The sequence below is a fragment of the Agelaius tricolor genome, unplaced genomic scaffold, assembly GCF_023055355.1.
Source record: "Agelaius tricolor isolate 1412-34295 unplaced genomic scaffold, bAgeTri1.0.p SCAF_18, whole genome shotgun sequence".
NCBI lineage: Eukaryota > Metazoa > Chordata > Aves > Passeriformes > Icteridae > Agelaius > Agelaius tricolor.
Genome location: NW_027269278.1, coordinates 12,075,401 through 12,098,019, shown reverse-complemented (window position 1 = coordinate 12,098,019; position 22,619 = coordinate 12,075,401). Strand labels below are relative to the sequence as shown.

At 38.3% G+C, this 22,619-nt stretch overlaps 1 protein-coding gene across 6 annotated transcripts in view; it reads left to right on the top strand.

The window, feature by feature from the left end:
- Positions 1-22,619, top strand: part of RNF130 (ring finger protein 130) — a 55,492-nt gene that overhangs the window by 8,221 nt on the left and 24,652 nt on the right. For all 6 annotated transcript variants that reach the window (XM_071443348.1, XM_071443344.1, XM_071443343.1 and 3 more), the window contains 4 exons: positions 2,484-2,678; positions 15,534-15,784; positions 19,270-19,341; positions 21,127-21,209. In XM_071443348.1, coding sequence (XP_071299449.1) covers positions 2,484-2,678; positions 15,534-15,784; positions 19,270-19,341; positions 21,127-21,209 — 601 coding nt within the window. The remainder of the gene's footprint in view (positions 1-2,483; positions 2,679-15,533; positions 15,785-19,269; positions 19,342-21,126; positions 21,210-22,619) is intronic.

Sequence of the window (22,619 nt, the reverse complement as noted above, 5' to 3'; positions counted from 1 at the left end):
ATAGCTCTGTCCACAGCTGAGAGAGACTTTGATCTCTACTGTGGTAGAAAATTTTGTACTACTTTTCCCACCGATGCAGTTTCTGTTATCTCTCACTGCTTTCTCTGTTGCTTTTTAAGCTAAAAATTTTCAAGCATACAAATTTCAAGGTGCCTGCATGAATTTAGAGAATGCTTCTTCCTCATTCAAGGTGCTCCTTGTTGCTTTTATGTTTTTTTCACTGTAATAACCCAACTGTGGCCACTTTTGTTTTCACTTCATATTTTAGTTTTGATCATGATTGTACTGAAGGAAACAGTACATAATCTGTGGGATTACTGTTTTTAATAATCCCATATATTTTAGGTAAATTTATGTTGGCCATAGTGTCTACTTTCAGAGTTATTTTTGGCTGTTTGAGGGGATTTGGTGGAATTGTAGCCATTTAGAATATGGTATTTTCCAACAGATGTATCATATCTGAGATTCTTGAATGTGATTTCATGGGAGAAGGATGGGATTTTTCTCTTTCAAGTCTTGAGAAACTTCCTATCACAGTCTGCTGGTGCTTTCCTCCTTCCATGTTTATGAGTGGAAATGTTCAGAACAAGGGGGAATCGTGCATTAAACAGCTTTTATCTTAACAGAGGGCAAAAAGGTTGGTGGCACACGTGCTGTGTTGTGATTCTTTGTTTTCAAAAAGGACTGTAATTCCTTTCAAAAATACATACTGTTCTCAAGTTTAAGATCACAAAGACAAGCTGCAAAAGTGCAGTGGGCATGAACATGCTCTTCTGTGATTGTTGGTGTTTGTGATAGCCATCACCAGTGCTGCAAAACACGTGTGGATCAGTGCTAGCTAGCAATTTCCACAAGGATTTGAGTAATGATGTCAGGGTAATGGAAGAAAACACTCTATAAAACTTGGCTTCAGGCATCTGTATTTCAGATTTTCCCTGATGCCTGTATGAAACAAAAATACAGCAAATAGCCCTCCATGTCTGAGATGTCTAATACAGGCTTGAAAAACAATTGTGAAAAGGATGTGCTGGTATCTGGCTCCCCACCCTCCTTCCAGGGGAACAGGGAGAGGCACTTCTTGTCCAAATTAAGAGATGCAATGACTTCCTGTATGTCTGCCACAGTATAGATTCATCTGCACTAGCTTTCTTTAGGCAAGCAGAAGATTTTCTTTGTTTCAGAAAACATCTTTAGCTGTTTGAATCTCCTTTGTTACAGATTTTAACTTCAGCTATGTTAAACTGAGAGTGCTTAAAAAGACCTTTTGTTTCCAGCTAATATATTATACTGGATATTTTTTGGTGGTAGATTATTTTGCTGAAATCTCATAGTTGTGCTGAACCCACTTCTTGAAAAGGAAAAAAATTATGGGAGACATAATTTGATTTGCTCTTACATTGCAGAACTGTAATGTTTTCTGAGCTGTTATGCAAATAGATTGGGTTTTTTTATATCTTGAATAAAATCACTGTTTATCCCAACTATTTTTAGTAGCCAAAGATTATTATACTCTTGGCATTCAAAAGGATAAATATATTTGCATTATAAACTGTTGTTGGCTCTAAATGAAAATCCTTTAACGTTATGACCAGTGTATCAGACTAAACTGTGTTTCCAGTTGTGCAAACAGATCCGTCTTTCATTGGTTTCAGCTGCTGGGAAGTTCCTTCTGCCTTGGGTTTTGTGTCTTTTGTACCCAGCTCTGTGGCTTTGGGTTGTTCCAAGATATGTTACACCATCAGCCAGGACAAAGGAGCTTTGCACACTGTTGAATTCAGACATCTGGCATTTGCCATTTCTGTTACTCTTCCTTTATACCATCTATACCTGTTTAGCTGATGAGTGCATTGTGTTTGCAAACCCATTTGTTTCTCTATGAATTTGAATACATGTCCTTGTAGACGAAATGTGCATATGCAAAAAGCTGATGTTGGCTGCTGGGGTTTTACAAGATCAGCTTTTAATGTTGTCCTTTCTTACAGTAGCCTGCACATGGCAGATAACTCTGAAATCTTGTTTTCACAATCTGCTTTGTTTAGTTGTACTTCCCACTGCAGTGATATTTGTGGCTGCATTAGGAAGAAAAAAAAGACTTGTACTCCCCAGAATGACTGATAAACAGCTGTTTTGTAAATGCCTATAGCAGATGAACCATATTCTAATGTTTTTCAGCCTCTAGGCAGGTATTGATTTGAATGTGAATTCATTATTCTAGCTGCACTGGAGTTAAAAATAGCTTGTGTTAGTGAGCCTAATTCTTGGGCATATAGTCACAGCTTTCAATGCGTGAGACTTCTTTTTTTAAAATCTTATTTTCATAAGAATATGGTTATCTTTAGACTTTCTTCACAAGAGAATAGTGGCTTCCTAGTGCATAACATTTAAGTATTTCAGCAACTTGGAATTAGGATTTTTCTTTTTTTTCCTTTGTTTTGCCTGTTAGAAGAAATTTGGCGTCTGTGTAAATTTGTTTCCCATTTCAGTTGCAGATCGTCTGGGCTGTGACCCTCGAACACGTTTCCAGGTCCCACCAAACACCAAGCAGTGGATTGCTTTACTACAGAGAGGAAACTGTACATTTAAAGAGAAGATACTGCGAGCAGCTTCACATAATGCCACAGCTGTGGTCATTTACAACAATGTATCCAGTGAAGAACCTGTCACAATGACTCATCAAGGTAAATAAAATGTAATCTCCTTCACTATAATACTTTTGCCATATAAACTATTGCTGAAGAGTTCTTGGCATTGGACAGATGGTATTGGAAGTAGCCATTCACTAATGAATTTGCATATATGCAATATAGTGAAATAAGCCAATAATTCTGCAAAGTTATTTTCCTTTAGCATACATTTATCCAATGAGGAACACTTTCCTCTGCAGTGGGGATGTGGGTGTGTTGGAGTGAGGAAATGCCTGTAAGAGCTGAGGAGCAGTCTTTCAAACCTTTCTGCAGAAGAGAAGCTACATACAGATATAATGGGAGATCTAGAATTTTACAAAGCATCTGAACCTGGAGAATTTTGTAGCACTGTTCTGGTGGGGACCTTCAAATGTTAACAGCTGTACTTTGGGATCTGAGCCTCCATGCTTTTTTGATGGCAGTTTACAGAGGATTCTCTTTCTACAGTGGAAGTCTGAGTGCCATACAGGAATCAACAAAACAGTGATTTGGATTTGCCTCTGTAAATTGTCCAGAATAATGCTGGAAGTCTGTTTTTCTAGAGAGTTCTCTTGTTTTACAGATGCCTATGTGTAAAATGTTACGGTTCCTTGTGACTTGTTGCTGGAATCCTCATATGTAAACATTTTCCTTGGTTAAAATTATTTTTGCAATTCTGATAACTTCCTTTTTCATTTTTCCAGAAGATTTCCTCCTTTTGGAACTATTTAGCTTAATCAGAGAAGGCATATCTCTATATTTGGTGGTGATACTGCTGGCTGATTTTTTTTTTAGGGTATTTTCAGTCTCTTTTAGCATAGGGGGTTGCTTGGAAACTAGAATTTCTTAATTATTGCTCTGCATATTGTCACACAACTAGAATTGAATTCCTTGACTAAAGAAATGCTATGGTTGTTTCTTTCTTTTTTTTAACAAGGCAAATGTTGAGAGGTTTGACCTTCCCAACTCTCTATATCACAGGAATTTTGCAGGAGGGTTTCGACCTCCATGTAGCAATTCAAAGCCTGTTGACAGTTGATTTTTATCTCAGGTACCTTGCTTAGACATTTTTATAAGCAATCTGCAGGTGAGAAGTCCCATATTCTAATGAAACATTTTTTGCCACCTTCCTGTTTTTTGTTTTGTTTTGTTTTTTAATATCCCCCATTTCTCTCTACAGTTATAGTGCCTTCTTAATCCTTCTGCTCTGGACTCTTTAAACTACCTCTAAGAATATTTCTATTAATATGCTCCATTTAGCAATGATTGTAGTTTCTCCTGTGGTCTGGAATATGTCAGTGTGTGAGGAAAAAGGCTACTGCTACTAATACAGCTTTAGCATTGTTGGCTCTATCAGATGTTAAATCATATAATGAGTTTGATTATAACTTTAATACCCTCTTTCTCATAATGCTGTGTAGATTTGGCAGTTTCTTTACAGCAGCAAGATGGGGTCTGTCTTTTAATAGGAAATCCTTGTTCACTCCCTGTTTAGCTCAGAAGATCAGTGTGTTGCCTTTGAAACTTTATCATAGGCCCAGTAGTTCTGGTTGCTTGAAATACCATCTAAGATGTAAAATCTGAGAACTGCAGCAGGTAAAAGAGTGTCTTGTAATGTAGCTAGGCAGCTGTTTGGGTAGTTGATATTTGGGAAAAAGACCAATACTGTCTTCAGCATGCTGAGTTCCAAATATTTACTCTTACTTATGGCAAGCTTTAAAAAAATGCAGGTACTGGAGATGATGCATATTTTAGCTTTGTGTATTTGAAATATTGGGGTTTAGGTGCATGTGCTCAGTATACTCTGGAATCTACCCTGGTTTGGGCTGAAGGCTCTATCTCAAAATTAATGTTGGACTTGAAGTGTTCAAACTACGTGACAGGCTGAAAGTAATTTTTTTAGAACTGAAGTAGCACCTGGAATGAAGAGAAATGTTGCTCCACAGCCTTTGTTTTGATTGTTATGGGCATGTGAGGGATTTCCTCAGCAATCACTTTGCAGAGCTTCCTGCAGATAACTTCCTGGTGGGCTGATGGAGGAACTGTAATGTTGTGTAATTGAGATGTAGACTTCTCCTTTGGTGTTAGCCTCAGTACAGGGAGGGTTTGGAATCCAGCATTCCTCTTCTTGAGAGTTATTCCAGGGGGGAGACAGATTCCTGAACCTGTGCTTATGGGATGAGTCTTTTCTAACACTGTAATGCAGATTTGCACACATTCAAGCCATTCCCTGGTCTTCCTTTTTCTGCCTTTTCAACTGTAGCACTGCTTGTGTGCTTTTTAGGTGGTGAACAGTCATCTCAGGGGTCTCTTCCAACCTAACTGATTCTGTGTGATCAGCTAATTAGATATTCCAGTGCACTACATCACTTCTCTTTAGTGTTTTCTGTCCCTGAAGGCTGGGAGGAGCTGACCCTGTGTATTTGAGAGCTGTTCTGCACTGATTAAGTTAATGTGTTGGAGGTGGTAGCAAGTGAGGATGGAGGTGAGCCACCAAGCTGGTGTTAGCTCCATATGATGTCTATTGCTGTGCAGTATTACCCTTTTCTTTAAAAATGCAGTCTTCACAAAACAATTTGGTAGCTGTGTTGATGACCAAGTTAATGACTCTATATTTTCTTTCCATAGACCAAGGAGAAAGTAGACCTTGTGTTATTTTATGTTTTACTGTAACATAATCTTTGTACTGCTCCATATTAAGCTTTAGAAATAATCTGTCTTCCTGGTGAAGCAGAGAGGAAAGCAGCAACTGCTTATAATGCACACTATGAGCTGCAAGCTCTCCTGCTTGGATATTTCCATGAATTCCAATCACCCGCTTAGACAGTGTCTGTGGTAAAAATAAATAACACATTACACAGATTTTTGTATGTTGCCCACCTGCAGAGAGGTGATTCCCTGTGAAAAGAGCTTAGGAAGCACTTTTCACCTGTAGGATTAATATTTTATCCAAGCTATTTTATGCTTGAATACACATTTGAAAATTGTATTCTTATGGAAATTTGTTCGTACTCAAAATGTTACTTAGCAGAATGGCAATTCCTTCTGGTGACTGGATAACAACTGTCACTCTGGAATCAGTCTATCATCACTGTGTCAAATGAACACTTTCTGCTCTAATAGCAGAATTTACTTTCTCTTGTGTCATAGTCCACCAAGTCTCTGCCCCTTCATTTTCACCTTTGAGTTTTAAAGTAGGTAATGACCTTCAGGAATTGGTCAGCTTTTGTTAATAAATACCTGTACTTCTGTTGATGTTATTTGTAAGATTATTTTCTTTTCTTTGTGCATATCCTTGTATATGTCAGTGTATACTTATTTTGCACAATCCTGTAGATGTCTTTTATCAGCCTAAGCAAAGGACACCCTTCCCAGCATGGGTTATGTTAGACTGTGATGTCACTGGCAGGAAGGCAGTTTTATGAGTGGTTTTGCTTGCTGCTTCTGTTAAAGCAAAACTGATGCTGTCTAATGTAAAAAAGAGCCTGTGTGGTGAAGAAAATATGTAGTAGCTGTCTCCTTTATAAGCAGTTATGGGAAAAGGAAGAAAATTCAGGTTAAATAACATTTTGATTTTTTTTTTTGTTTGTGTGTGGTGGAGACAATCCTGTTAAGTAAAAAATAGTTAAATATGGAGAGGTTGGAACTGGGTAATTTTTAAGATCCCATCCAAGCCATTCTGTGATTTTAAGATACTGAATTTCTGTCTTAAAATCTAGACTTTTATTTTGATTTATAGAGAAGAATATATGCCAAACAAGCCTCTAAAGTTCAAATTTCATACTAAGAATTTATGGAAAAAATATAGACAGAAAAAGAGAAACACATATAAAAGAGTCAAAAAGAAGTTTCTGGATTCCAGTAATCATGGTTTATCAGCACCTAAAAATTTCCAGAAGTATATAAACAGCTTTACTTGATACAGGTAAATCTTTTAAGGTCTTTTGAACCAAGATGCAGACATATCATCAAGATCAGTCCTCATTGCTCTTCTAAAGAAACACCTCATTAATTTTCTGGAGGAAGGTGTTTCTGTTCCATGGTGAGCACAGGTGACATTCCCCTGCCATGGCACTGTGCAAGAACTGTCCCTCATGGGCTCCCAGAAACATGGCCCTCTGTTTGCTTAAAAAGCACACTGGTGTGGGAAGCAAGGGCTGTACGTGCTTTGAACTGTGCTAAATCTGCCTGTATGTTCTGTGGATTGTTTTAGGTCAGTGGGTCAGAGGCAGGAGGGACAGAAAGCAATTTGAAGTTGTTGCCACCTAATGGCTCTTCCCTATTCTTGCCCTCATTCCTAGTGGGTACAATAGAGCTGGCAGTCGAGATGCCACTGTCCTCTGTTGTGGCACTGATCCCTGAACACCTCATCTCTTAACTCTGCTGCTTGCCTTTTTCTCACAAATGTCTCTTTATGTAACTCTCAGCTGAACTGATGCATGAAAGCTCTGGCAGGGTGCACTGCAGATTATCTTGCACAAATGTGTGCTGATAAATGTTTTAGCTCTACACCAAATCCACTGCAAAACTTGCCCTGGATTATTGAGACCTACTTATAATCCACAGGTCCAAACTAATTTTATTTTATATTACAATATTGTTATTAAAATGTATTATTAGTAATTTATCCTAGACTATTAGTGAAAAGGAAAGAGCTGAGTCATTAAAGCTGAAGCCTTTATAAAAGGCAAAGTAATTAATAGTTTAAGCATTGTTTACATATATTTGATCTTTTTTTTGTTTATGCTTGCTAATTGAAAATATGGAGGATGAGTGTCAACAGATTTGTTGTTCATCCCATTTCCCACTACATTCCTTGGAGGTGTATCAATCAGGAGAATCTGTCACACAGTAGAAGGAGGTGTGTGACACTTAGAGAGGTGGAGAGGAGTGTTTGACATGCTGATTCTGGACCATAAGGAAGCCCTTGTCTCTTCAAGGCAATCCAGGGAAACCCCTTTACAGAGCCATCATAGCCTTGGTGCCTTGCAGAACTGCCTACCAGTGTTTCTGTGTCATACATGCCTCATCCACAACTGAAATAACAGCAGTCAGGCTCATTTTAACTCAGCCAGCTGAAAGGGTAATTAGTTCTGTGACTGTGAAAAGGCCCACGGGACTGTTAGTGACTGTAAGTAATTACATTCTTCTTCTTATCCAAAGTCTGAGCTCCAGCAGCAGAGTAATTCCCCATATCTATGGACTCAGTAGAACCAAATTTATGATATTAATCTATGAATATGCTATTTATAAATCTCTCAAAGTATTTTGTGGTGTCCTTGGGTAAGGCTGTCTTGCCATTTCTCTCTGGTACTTTGCTGAATGTCCAGATTGAGGGATGTGTACAGAAGTCTATAGAAGAAAATCCATGAGCATGACAAATTGCCCTTTTTTAGATATCCCTGGGATTTTTAGCTGCACCATCCATTAGTGGAAAAATAAACTGCTGTCCAGAAATGGCAAAATGTAAGCCACCTGCTAGCATTGGTCACACTATGGAATGCAAGAGACAATTATCAAAATCCAAGTGTGTCTTACATTGATGAATGGGTCAGTGAGGTCTACACTGCATTAATATTATTGAGGAATCAAGAATGTAACACTGTAACAGATTTTGGACATTGTTTAGAAGTATAGAAAGTGAAGAAAAGCTGTTTTCAAATCAGCAAAAATATCTTCTGAAGATAGGCAGACATAGATATTTCAGAAATGTGTTAAACTGTGACTTTTTTTTTTTCAGTGGTTTGTAATGTGTTAGGATTACCCCATTTCCCTAGTCAAAACTTAAAGTGATCCTTCAGCTCTTTATTCATTTGCATTTGTTCAAGGTTTGGATATAAAATTTGGTCTCCTTTGCTAGCATACTAATACCTTAACAATAAAAGTATTAATGCCTTGAAAGAGACTGCAAATCAGTTTACTTGCAATAAACATGGTTAAATGCCATGTAAAAATGTGAGTAAAAGAAATAAAAAATCCCTGCACAGATTGTGGAAAGGAGATGATCAAGTGATACATTTCTTTGTGCCAAGCTTTTTTTATTCTTCCAGCATTATTCAGGTGGAATGTCCGTTTCCTTTAAAAAAGATAAAACTGTAATGCAAGCACATGCAAAGAAGCCTTGCTAAGAGAGTGTGAAATGTCTGTAAAGTCACTGCAACATCTGTCTGCTTTTCCCATGTCTAGACTTGGTTTTTCCTAGTGTAAAGAACCCAAAACGTCACATGCACAAAATATATATATATTAATGTAATTCCCAGGAGATAAAAGTCCTTCCACAGAAAGGGAATATGTGATATATGTGGAATTATCAAGGTGATTCAAAGGAGGGGAGCACAAGAAGCCCCAAGTCCCCAAACCCAATGTCCCTGCTGTTCTAGGGGAACTCTGCTGCAGTTCAAATTCCAGGGATTTATAAAGTCTCTCCCCCTTCTTGGCCCAGCCATGGGTCTGTCCTCCTGCTGCCTATCAGAAGCATTGAAGTAGCGTGTTTAAAGTCTGGGCAGAGATTCTGGAACTTGAAGACTCTAACAATAAAGAGGAGGGTGCATCTTGTAGCTTTATAGAGGATCTTAATTCTTCTAGCAGTGCTTAGTGTCATATGGCTTGGGATGGAAGGTAGAGATGCTCCTTGGGTGAGGAGGAAATGGTCTGCAGAGAAGCCAAAGCCCAGCACTTTTTGTACATACTGATGCTGTGTTGGATCTTTGAGAGGCTGTGAGCGTTGGTTTTCTGGAGTGGGCTGGGTGTAGGACAGAGACAGCTTGACCTTGACAAGGCTGAGGAAATCCAGGGGTGTGGCTCCCCAGCTCACGTGTACCAGCAGGATTTGGACTTGTGAATGAATCAGGATGTGGCTGTGACTACCTGTTTTGATTGCATGCAAATTGCTCCTTAAGAAACATTTCCCTGAGTGTCAGAATAGAGCAATTGGGTTATGAAATAATGTGTCAGCAGTTGTCATCTAAATACAGCCCAACCGTTTTCTCAATTGATTTTGCTATTTGGCTCTCCTTTTAGGAACTCTTGGTCAGAGTAGATTATAAAGCTGATCAAAAATACAGCAAGGACATTATACTCAGGCATTGTTTCTTGTTTAATGAAGGAGAATTGGCTTATAAGTTTATTATTTATCACTTATGAACTTAATGTGCTACAGACTAGCACAAGAATCTGATTAAGCTTTAATATTTGTTTTGAATTTAATTGTGTCACGCCCATCTTTGAAAAGCTGCTCTTGCTGTTTCTGGTTTTCTAATCATATGCCTCAATCAATGCCTGTTCTTCTTAAAGGAGCAGGACTTTGTGAGGGTCCATCCTGTCTGCAGTACAGCAGTGCCTGGCACATTGCAGAACACTGAAATGTGTGTCATCATGTTTAGAGGGCACAGAGCAGGACCCTCTCTACCTGACAGAGAGAAATCTGTTGAAATTCTTCTTGCTACAGAGAAGAGTTTTGAGTGTTCTTCAGATTCACATTGGCAGTATTTCATAGAAGCCTTTTCCTCACTGAACTTGAAATACCTACTTCTTTGCCCTCTTGAATTGAGAGAATTCAAGTCTTAATTTTAGAAGCTTTTTTATTTAGGTTGTTTTGCATAGTTTTGTGCAGCAAAGAGACTTGTGATTTCTGAAAATACCTGCTTTTGGGATAGAAGGTTGTTCCACTAGTTGTATTTAACTGAGGCACCTTGTGAAAGCCTGACTTTTGGGTAATAGTTTCAAATGCTGCTGCCCTTCATGATTTTTCTTGTGGTAATTTAGTAAAATCTGTTCTGGTGTCTGATACTACATAAAATAGGCATCCTAAACTAAATGTTTACATACAGGGAATAATTCAACATTTTCAATATTATTAAGGCAACAGGAAGACAAATGTCTTAAAATGCTACTAGTCTCATTTTAAAATTAATGTATATTCTTGGCATTAAATTCTTTTCTTGTTTAGAATGCAATAACTGTCAAATATTATGGTCTTTTTCTGTTTTCAGAAATACTTGATTTGGGACATCTCAAATAACATATTCTACTCTTGAGATTGCTCATGTGTTGACAGCTTGGATGTGCTCTTGTTTACTTTCTGATTAGATCAAAATAAAAATATGTGCAGCTAGACTGGTTTTAATGACTCTGAAGATATGCCAGGGCTCGTCCTCTTGGTGTCTGCTTTCCCATAAACCTGTTTAGAATGCAAGAGTTATTCTTCACAACGCATTTCTTTCTTTTGCATCAGACAAAAATGTTAAGGTACCTGATAAATGTGTGGGTTTCCCCACTGTTTTGCCATGGAATTTTTATTTAAAAACAGTTCTCCCCAAGCCTGCTTTTTCTAGCAGCACAGCTTTGCATACAAGTCAGTATGCCTGTCCCTTGCCCTTTATCTCACTGGTTCCATGGATTTTATCCTCTGTGGCTGAATCCCTTCCCTTGTAGAGGTGATCCTTGCTTCCACCTCTGTTCTCATGCAGCTCAGCTGTCTTCTGGTGTTTTCACAGACCTCACAATTGGTCTCAAAATTTCATATACAGCCATAGCTTTCATTAGTGTTTTCCTGCTTTCTTTGTCATTTTCTGGGATCCCAAATTCTGTTGGAGTGGTTTCACTGTTAGTTGATGTTATTCCAAGAAATCTGTCCCTCACAGTAATAGGACTGATCCCTTTCCTGGGTACTGAATAGTAGGTGTTGCTGTCATTTTATTTCTGATATAATGCATTCAGAAATGCTTAGCACACAGCTACAGGATTTTAACAGAAGAATAGGGAAGTAATAGAAGAATAAGGAAGTCTGGCTTTTGAGGATGGGCAGTTCTATTTCCAATTATATGATGATGATGATGATGATCCTATTGCTGCACTCAGAAAGGCAATAACATTTCACTGTCTGAATCCATCTTTTAAGTGACTGTCTGGACCAATCTTTTCCTTTATCAGGGAATGGGAAATTTGTGTTTTCTAAGGAAGTACTCTGAAATTTTCACCAGCAGAATTATTCAGGTAAATGTGCTATGTTTAGGTTTTTCAGAAAGAAGTGATGAAAGGACTCAGTTGCAGTTAAATTTTCTCTGCTATTTAAAGAGAGGACAGCATTCTTTCATAAGCATGAGATTAGTGCAGTCTGTGTGCTTCATGCTGTGTCTGCAGCATCAGCAGCCACTATCAGAGACTTATTGCAAGGACTTTAGCTTAAAATATCAGCCATTAGCAAATCACTGACCTTTGTTATGAGTATCTGACTTAATCCTCAGTTCTCTGCAAACTGTGTTGCATCAAATCACAGTAGTTCAGTGCCTCTTACAGGTGGTCTGACACTTGCCACACTCGAGGTGGGATCTAAGGTTTTGCCCTCCCCATGTACCAGAAGGCAGCTGAAGCATTGCAGCCCTGGTTTGCAGCTGCATTTTGCCAGGCTGCCATTCCCTGCACCTCCAGTGGATGCTGGGAGGATTGAAGGTGTCTGAAGTCTGCTCTTTGAACCATCCCTATCTTCAGCTTCAGCCTGGTATCCTGGACATAGTTAACCATATTTTGAGCTTCAGGTAAACATTTGGTAGTCAAGAATTAACAACAACAAGACGATGAAAAAACCTACCAAAAATCCCAACACAACAAAAGCACCACAAATATTTGCCTGTGATGACACTTGTAACGTTTCTTTGAGATGACTTTTTATTGACTTTCTGATCATGCTCTTTTAGAATTGCTAGGGCATGTGAATAGGTCAGTGAGAGAGCAAAGCAGTTTCCTTATGAGCTCTACAGGAAACTCCTGGATGTTGCTGTTTTTCCCCTAGTCCTGCTTTTACTGTCTTCTAAGCTTTTAATTTCTTCTGACTTCTGCTCTCGCAATGTAACATTACACAGATTTAATGATTAGTCACAACTTCATCCCTTTTCATACACAGAGTTGTATAACTATCCTAATTAAACATGCACATGGTAAAATTGCAAGCTAGAAAGAGCTGCCTGGGCTTGGATGATAGCAATTAAATGATTTATGTTTACAGACATCAATATTTATCTTATGCCTACCGTCTGTCCTAGCTTGTCATCTGTGGTTCCATGTGTACTTCATTGGCTTTAGTAAGCAATCCAGATTCTTTTCTCTGGACACTGTGTTCTTGGCTGAGGAGAATATTGCTTTTCATAAGATCATGGAGTAAGACTATATTCTGAGTTGCACAAACACTCTTAGTCTTTCTGTCTTCACCTGAGGATTTTTTTCTGCTAAAGTTTCAGAAATACAAGGTTTCAAGGTGCTTAAAATAAATGAGTCACTGTCTCCTCCTGCCCCCAATTGTTCTCAAACAGGGAGTTCTTGCTAAAATTATTTAGGGTGATGCCCCTGACAAAAATACGGATGAACCAAGTCCCAGTTTCCACTGAGCTTCAGTATGTTAAACAGACACAATTTATTTTTCTTTTCTGCAGTTCTCCTTGGCTCTGGTGGGGTCAGAAGCAGCAGTAGCACTTTGGCTGTTCCCAGTTGAGTCATTTGGAATGCAAATCACTTTGCAGTGATGCCAGAGGTTCCCATTGTGCTGGGCTTTATATAAAACGCGTGACAGATTGTCAGCTTTGTCACATTCCCTGGGCAGCAGGGAATAGGTAGAGGCTTCAGCTTTGGATTCAGATAGAGCGGGACTAGTATCAGAAGATCTTTGTCATCTTTGCTTTGCAGATAACTATAAATCATGTTAGAATGTTAGACTGAGTGCTTTAGCTTGATAATTTGATACTAACATAATTTCTCAGTGCAAATAAATTCCTCCTGGGGAAGCTTAGCACAACATGTGCTCTGGGGAATACAGTCTTCCTGTACCCTTCCCTGCTTTTCTACCCTGGCTGAACTAGATATAAAGAACAGAAGTGAAGTCTGGGGAAAATATCAAGCAATATAAATTATCTGCTCTTGATTGATCTTGCACTATCTGAGCTGCAGAGATTTGGGGTTGCAGGAGCACGTGCTGCATCTAAATACAGGATCTTGCAGGAAGGTTATCTCTTGTGCTGTAAAAATGTGCTGCAGGTCTGGGCAGCAACTATCTTCCCAACCAGACAAATAGGAAACTGGGTAGATGTCCATGAAAATAAAGCTAGTGATGGACTTTTACTCTAAGATTTGCTGGCTTTTAAATATCTTGATTGCTTTTGCATGAAACCAAACGTGGTATTGAAGTGTCTCTTGAGAGCTGGATTAAAGTTGATCTTGTGTGAGTCTGTGCTATACTAGAGATTAAATACATTGTGTTGAGTTTTCATTGGTATTCAAAGCTTTTGAATCCTGTGGCACTGTTTCAAAAATATTCAGAAAGAAACACTTTATTTTCCTATTCGGTCCCATGTTAGCAGGACAAGGCCTGAATGACTTTGTAATTTCAATCTTAAATAAAGTTTAAATTTCTTGAGGAAAGCAATTTGAGGGCTGTGGAGTGGGCTTGGTTTTTTTTAATTATTGTGAAAATTTTAACTTCTGATATTATCAGTTTTGATTCTTTTGAGTAATTTTGTCAGCACAATCCACATCACCAACGTTAGTGAACTTAATAGGAAAACTGATGGTAGTGACTCTTAATGTTACTATTTAACATGGTAAATTCAAAGAGTAACAAGGGAATATTTAAGGCTCTTGCACAACTCTATTATAAGTCCCCATTTTGGAAAATTATGTAGCTGTCAGCCTGAAATATTGTGCCCAGGGTTTCAGAGGTGCTGCTCTTTGGGCTCTTGAACATCATTTTGTGGATACAGTAGCTTCTTAAAAATTAGGTTGTGATTAAAAGACTTTGAACAAATGCTTTGTGTTAAAATAGGACCTCATGTTCTCTACTGTCACACTAGGTTCTCTGTAGCTTAAATCCACTCTAAATCCAGAATCTTGGTGCTGAAGTCGTTTGCCTTATACAGTTCCTCTCTGAGGGAATGTGAGTTGGAGCAAGCAGATGGAACAGACAGATGAACAGATTTTGCAAGCATTTTGAAAATAGGTCTTGAAAGGGTTTTTAGTATTGGAAGCAAATAAGTCTGGATGAATAAAAATGAAACTTCACGAGTTTTTTTTTTTTCTTTCTGGCTTTGGTTTTTCTAAAAATTTTCTTTCTTTTAACTTAGAATTACCCTGTGTTCAAGATCCTCTTTTTTTAATGAGGTCTTTGCTTTAAAACATAGGTGCTCTCTCTGCTCTATAGGTGATTTTTGTTCTTTTTCAGCAAGGCTTATGGTTTTCCTATTATCCTTGTACCAATAATTTTCCCTTTGGGACAGGAAATAGTCTAGAGGCAAGACACTATGAAAACAGATGGGCTGCACATTGAAAATGGAGCTGATGAAGCTGACAGCCTCTTTGAGATCCTATCAAGCATGTCTTTGTATGGGTGATAAAATCAGCAGCCAAACTTCTGCCAAGTTTTTTCAATTCTCTTCTACTTTGCAGCCACATAACCACACAGGGGAACTTGCATAACTCTCCATAGCACTGCCTATGCTAAGGGCACTCGAGCAATATTCTCACTCAAGTCCTGAATGTTTTTCTGAGAGTTGCCTGTTTAGGTATTCACGGCTTCAGATCTGAAACAAATACACTTCTGAAAGCTTGTTCAGACTGCACACAGTAATTACAATGTGGGAAGTACTGTGTACCAGCAGCAGAGATCTGTTACTATGTGTGGAGCTGCAGAGAGTTTAGGGCAAAATTGAAAATCTGAATTTGAAGGACAAGGCGTGAGTAGAGTGCCCAGTAGCACGTTCCATGTGCCACAGATGGCTTAGATTGAAACCTCTTGAGTTGTCAAATGGCTTTGCATTTGGAAAATCTTGTGAGCAGCATGCCATGTTAATTTAAAATAGAACTTAAACTTTTTTCCCCTTTTTATAGGAACTGGAGACATTGTTGCTGTCATGATTACAGAATCAAAGGTTAAGGAGATCCTGAATTACTTGGAAAAGAACATCTCTGTCCTGATGGCCATAGCAGTGGGGTCCCGTGTTCCTCCAAAGAACTTCAGTCGGGGCTCTCTAGTCTTTGTGTCAATATCATTCATTGTTTTGATGATCATTTCTTCAGCATGGTTAATATTTTACTTCATCCAGAAGATCAGGTACACAAGTGCACGTGACAGGAATCAGGTAAGGGGTCTCTTCTTTTCTCTTAAGTTATGGAGATAATATTTCAGTATACAATAATCAATAGAGAACAAATAAGGAATGCCCATCAAACTAGTGTTCAGAATCTCTTTGTTCCAAGGCAGAGCATGTTGCCAGAAAAGGATTTTTATGCAGCAAAGTGTTTTCATCTGAGCAGCAATAGTATAGATCCTATTACATGGCAGGAAGGAATCAAACTGAAGCAAAATACTTGAGCTTTGGTTTGTGTAAGTCCAAAAGTCAGATGAATTCTGTGTTGCCTGAGTAATACGTACTGGATGTATGTTGGGAATGAGGAGGAAAGTTAAATTGTGAATCAACTTGTGTAGTGTAGGAAAACACTGAGCAAATGTTACAAATTCTCTCAATGCTCTTAAGGATATGTTCTGTAATAGTTAAGGTAGTTCATAAATTGTACAAAAGTATTCCCGCACCATAATCTGTTATGAATATTAGGGTAGGAAAACTTAGGTGTAGAGCTGCTTAGTGATCTGTGTTAACTTTCAACTTTATTTAAGATCACCCTTGGTAAGGATCACCCCTGGTCATGTATTTTAATAAAAATTGTGTCCAATATGCCTTTCTTACATTTTTTTTCAATTCTTAATTTGTTTAAGCACTGAGTTATATATGGCCATACTCAGAGATCTAGACTAAATCAAGCTGTCAACTCAAACACAAATAAACTTTAGAAGTAAATGTTTTACTAGTGTGGACTTAATGACCTTCCACAGTGTGCCTTGGCTTTTATTGAGAAGGGTCAGTAAACCTCAGGAAATCCACAGTGCCCTCTTTGCCCTGCCTCTCTGTCAAGGCTAACTTAGAAACTTCCTGACCTCTAGGCACTGTCACCCCTTTCCCCCAAATTACAGCTGGTACACAGCAGCTGACTGTGGGCCAGGTTTTTTTTGTGTTCTGTCAGACCTAAAATAAATCCAAACTTGCAAAACTTCGGCTGTGGCACAGGATTTCCTTTTCAGTTACTATAAATAGTGTCTGATGCTGCAGGTCCCATGGGCATCCTGTAGATTTTCTTAAGGATGTCATTCTTAAATGACCACACTGTAGCCAGTACTTAGTGTGGTCCCTTGGGATGGTGAAACTTTAAATATAACTATAATTTAATGAATGTCTGTGGAATACTAAATTGTGCCTTCTCTATCCCCTACATGGCTTTAGGTTCTTTCCAAATGTCCACGTTTCAAAACAGTTGCTCCATTGGGAAAGGGCTCTTATGACCTTTTTTCTTTCTTTAGATTTTTACAAAGGTCAGGAGAAACTTGATGAAAATTTTATGTGGTTTAAAAAGCTGAGCTTATTAAACTTTAATAAGAAGGTGGCGACAGCTACAGCTTATTTTTAAAGAGCTTTGAGAGCTTTCACAAAGACTCTACTGTTAGTGATGAAATAACTTGGTTTAGGCTATGATCTTGTTTTTAAGTTATGTCAAGGCACAAGTTTTTCCAGTTTTCAAATCAAAGCCATCAAAAACTTGCTGTGTTTTGTAGATAGCACAAGTAGATATTGGTATTTCACATCGCCGTTCTTGCGCGCTTCCGCCGGAGGTGTGAAACTCTTGCATGTGGAAGTGACCTTTTCCATCCAGACAGTTGTGGGTTTTAAAAGCAAGCATATGCTGTGTGCCTGTGCCCTAACTTAGCAAAATAGCAAATCCTGAGCATTTCCAGTGTTAGCATGAAAGAGTATTTGTTAAAATTAGAAAATGGAAGAGGTTGACCTCTCAAACGGAAGAGATGGAAGTTATTATTTAGCAAATCTATTTACGTAAAAGAACTTCAATATGTTGGAGGAGTTCTGCTGAAATACTATGCTTTCAATGTGAAAATAATCTTTAACATTTCTTGTAGTGCATATACAGTCACATGCAGTAGAACGAAATGTAGATACTCCCCACATTTACTTAGCTGGTGGAGTTGAGCATTTTAGTTAAATGCCATTTCAGCCTCGTTCCTCTCTTAGTAATCATGCTTTTGGTTATGCAATGGTTATCTACTCCAGCAGTGTGCCCAGTGTGTTCTGTGTCATTAAGTACTCAGGCCAATATGCTTGTTCTGGAGCATGTAATTTAGATCGGCTTAAATTGACCAAATTCTTGCAAATTGAAGTTAGGGTGAGATTTCTGACTTTAGCAAGCATATAATTTCCCATCCCAGCTCTGCTTCTGATGCTGTGCTTCCTACATGGATGTACTTCAGTAGCTGGGACTGTCTATCTGATTTTTTCCAAATCCTTGTTCTAAAAAATATAAAATAAGAGCTGCTGTTCTGTGAAAATCACAAGGAAGAAAAGTGCTTATGTAATTTTAGAATAAGTGGTACAGTCAGTTGTGATACAGACTTCTGAGGTCACTGTGTTTCACAAATACAAGCAACTTTCATTGCAGTTTGCATGTGGGGAAATGTGTGATACAGGAGGTACTCCCTATGAAGGATTTGGGTTTCAGTTTTAGAGAAGGTGGGCACAAACCTCCACACATTCATTGCAGGCTGCAGGAGAGGTTTTGAGAGCTGCATTCTGAGAAGCAGCCTATCTCTTTCAAGGACAGAGTACTTAGTACAGGTTGGAGAGGAAAGAGAAAATACTTCACTTCTGCTTTTTAAGTCAGTTGTTAACCAAGTGTGATGTCTCATGTCCATGAAGGAAGATGATGGGATCTTTGTTTCAATCAGTGCCCATCTCTGGGACCCCAGTGGGAAAACGGTGACAAACAGCTGTTCTTTATGAGCTGGGCATTTCAGTAGGAATCAGCACTTGGATGTCAGAAAAAACTCCTTCCATCCAGCTGTGGTGGTCATAAAGCAGCATAAACAGCAAAAAAGTTTGGCCTCTGCATTCAGATTGAGGTTATCCTCAGTATTAATTTCAGCTTTATTTAAGTCTGTATTGGCTTATTTAGATTTTGTGACCCATCTTTTTTTCTTTTATGAGATCCTGATGGTTTTGAGTAATAGCAAGAGAGAAACTAGGTTACACTGGGAGGATCTTTTGCATCTCAGAGTAGGGTCAGCCTGCTCAGAGTGGAAATACAAAAATAATTCAAGCTTAAGAGAACAAGTAGTATATTACAGCACACTGAATAAAAACCAGTATGAACAGAATATAATGGAAATAACCGGGAAGGGGATATTGCTTCAGCTTTTGTCCTGCAACCTGGGTTTGATTAGGTTTGCACATCAATGTTGATTCACTTCTATGGGTCTCTATACAGTCCATGAGTTTTATGCCCATGCTTGTGGGAGAGCATTTGAGGATTCAACTGTTGGCTATTTTTCCTTCTCAACAAATCTCTGTGCTTTGCTGTGTTTGCATTTTGTTTTATGTGTTGGCCTGCTGCCATAGTGTGTATTGCAGTGGTATTATTGAGTCCAAATAAGTCATTGTAAAGGACACTAATGAAGCTTGTTTATCAGGGTTAATTTGTGTTCTCTTCTTTATCACTTTATTAGCGTCGTCTTGGAGATGCTGCCAAGAAAGCCATTGGTAAATTGACAACCAGGACAGTAAAGAAGGGTGATAAGGTATAATAATAAGATCTCAACATGATAAACTTGAACATCATGTTTATTTTTTACTGGGGAAACAATCTCATTTTTTTCTTTGGTTTGTGAATTATGACTTTGCCTTTCTTGTTGGAGGCTTACTTTGTCCTATTGTGGCACAGTATTTTGTGTAATTGTTAGTATTGATGTGTGCTGTGTGTTTCAAAGAAGGTTTTCCTGCTTAAAAACTATTTGCACTCCATCTGGCAACTGTGTCTGAGGGTGGTTTTGTGTGCTGGCTGACTGGGAGGGTGTCCTGCCATGAGTAGATAGAACTGGCATTGTTTATGTGGAATTTTAAAGCTTAGAACCTTATCATATGTAAGTTCTGTAAAGGAAAAATAAATTCAAAAGACAGGTAATTGAAGATAATAAGTAAAATACAACTATTTAGTAAGTTAAGGGGGGGAGTAAAAAGGTATTTCAGTCAAAGTTACTCCAAGAATATTTCTTGCTAGTATACAGACTAAAATATATGGTGTGCTATGTCCTAACTTTTTCCACTTTTGAGAGCAGTATTGCTTTATTTTTGATTCTGAAAGGAAAAAAAATAGTCATTAAATCTTCCTCAACTTTTAGGTCTAATTTTCAAAAAACAGGGGAATTCTGGCTATGATTTGATTTTTAAAATATTATTTCTTATGGCCTTTTTATTGTGATTCCTTTTTTCTTTCTTATCAACGCTATCAGCAGTGGGAAATTAGGAAGTGATAGGAAAATTTGCTTCCAGAGCGAAGGCAGAGCAAATGTCTTTCTGTTCTTCTTCCCTCCCTATGTAGTTCTATTTCAAAACAGCCCACTGCACTAAATCTTTTCTGGAATGGGAGAACATACAAATTAGAGGAACCTTTCCATGTAAAACAGTGCTGTTGTCTTGACAGCATAAATTCAGAGCTGGCAAGTGCTGTGTAGGTTGCAGTACAGACTGCACGAAGTGCACATGCAGGTGAACAGAGTGGGAAAAACCTTTTCTTCCTCAGAGGAGCCATCAGGATTCTCTGTGGGGCCTTGCTCTGGTCTCTGTCTTGGTGTCTGGCTTGTAGCTGCTTGGCATCAAAAAGAATAATGAAGTTGAGCTAAGAGAAGGCACAACCTGTTTTCTGTCACAGGTCCAAACATTTTAAATATGTATTGTTGATGCCATATCTATATATAAACGAAGTCCCCCCTTTTTCATTTGAGATTTTAAAATATCATATTTTAAAATGTAATTTTAAAAAATCATAACTTCTGGAAAACAGAAAAGGGAGGAGCTGGTCAATCAGTGATCCTCATATTCATGTCTTGATAAGAATGATGATAATTCTGCAAGTAAGCAGCAGACATAAATATGGGACTACTCTGTACTAAGTAATGGTGCTCATTCTGGCTGTAAAAATGAGCCCCAGAAATTTTATTCTGCCAAAACAAGCAAACAAAAAAAATCCTGGATAAAATAGAAATGTTAGCTCAAAACTGCACGGAAAAAAAGGAAATCTAGGAAAGTCTCTACCATATTTTATAATGATTTCACTGAACATTAGAATCATCTTAGGCCTTAGCTTATGTATGAAATGATGATTTACCAGCTCCAAGAAAGGGCAGTTTTGCATGTATGAGATGCTTTTCTTGCTTAAGTCATGTTGGAATATAATTATCCGGTCACTGGGTTTGTGGTTTAATAACAGCCACTTGGCACAGTGCTGTTCATGTACCAGTCACAACTACTTTGACATTTGTCATAGCCTCAACTCTTGACTTGAATTCTCATTCTGTTCATTTTAGGAAACAGACCCAGACTTTGATCATTGTGCTGTCTGCATTGAAAGTTACAAGCAGAATGATGTTGTTCGCATTTTGCCATGCAAGTAAGAGAATAAAGTTGCTTTGTTTGGAAACTCTTCTCTTTTGCTTCATTTCATGTAATGGGTGCATTGTAATTCACAAATGCATTTGTTGGATGTTTCCAGTCCTAATTACAGACACTTTATTTTAGACTGTGGTGCCAGAAGGTGTGAAGGTGGGTGCTGGCACTGTTAGGACAATGGAGATTAAATGGAATTATATTAAAGATATTGGCAATTGGAGTTGAGATTGCAGTGAGGTGGAGGACTGCAAGTTAAAGGACCAAGTGATGGGCAGACTCAAAAAACTTCAGTATAATGAGTGAGGTACAGCTGCAGCATTCTGCACTGTAAATGTGCAACAACTGGCTGCTGGTTTTTGAAACTGTAGGGAATGGAAATGCAGTCTTTGCAACCTTCATACCTCCTGACATTAGTCAGCCACTGTGCTGTCATCTGTCTTTGGTCTCTTCAATGCAGTGTGATCTTGGCTTGTGTATGAAGATTTGTACTTGCTGGTGATTCTGCATTACTGCTTAAAATGTAACAACTTCCTCCCCTTTTTATAGCATTGTGTTGACATTTACAGGTTTTTAGTTTGCTTCCATTCCAATTCCATTCTTGAGTTGTTTAGGGACATTTTCTCTTTGAGATGCTTTTAAATACTTTTCCACCTGGTGGCTGATTTTGATGAATCATACATTTTGTTAGCATTAAGCATTACCAAGGACATCTTTCCCTTGTGTTCTGAAATGCAAAGCTTTCTCTTCGTCTCCAGGCACAAAACCCACGTGTAAATTAGGTTGTATACATGCAGCAAGATCCAGTAACTTGGCTTGTGCTTGGTACATAAATGGTTCTGCATGATACTCTAGAAGCAGCAAAGTCATGTGTTGGAGTTGATCTCCAGTCAGGCAGCAGCAGCACATAAGAGCTCGTTATTGGTCTTCTAAATCCTCCTGCAGGCTGTTCTGAATAGCTTGAATATCTTCTAATGTGCAGGGTATTTCCATAATCATGAAAGGAAAACAGTAGTATTTTCTATCTTACTGATCAAAATATGTGTGCATTATACTTCTGTAGCCAAAAATCTAATTCAATTTACTGTTCTCTGTGTTCCTTACCTCTTGGACAGCAGGAAACAATGACCTGTTTTAGATTCTCAGTATTGTTTAGCTAAAATGCCCTACAACTGATTATTTAGAAACTCTCATTAAAATATTTAGGAATAGAAGGGCTTAGATTTAGGAGCCTTTGGTCATGTGGATATATCTGCATTTCTTTTTTACAATTCAGTCATTTTTACTCAAAGTTTATGTCCTCTTGCCCTAAAAAATGTACTCCCAAGTGTAAAGTAAATATTTCAGAGTTACATCATTTATTGCAATCTTGAGTGAAGCTTGTATAGGTGAATTAAGCCTTGCTCTTTTGATA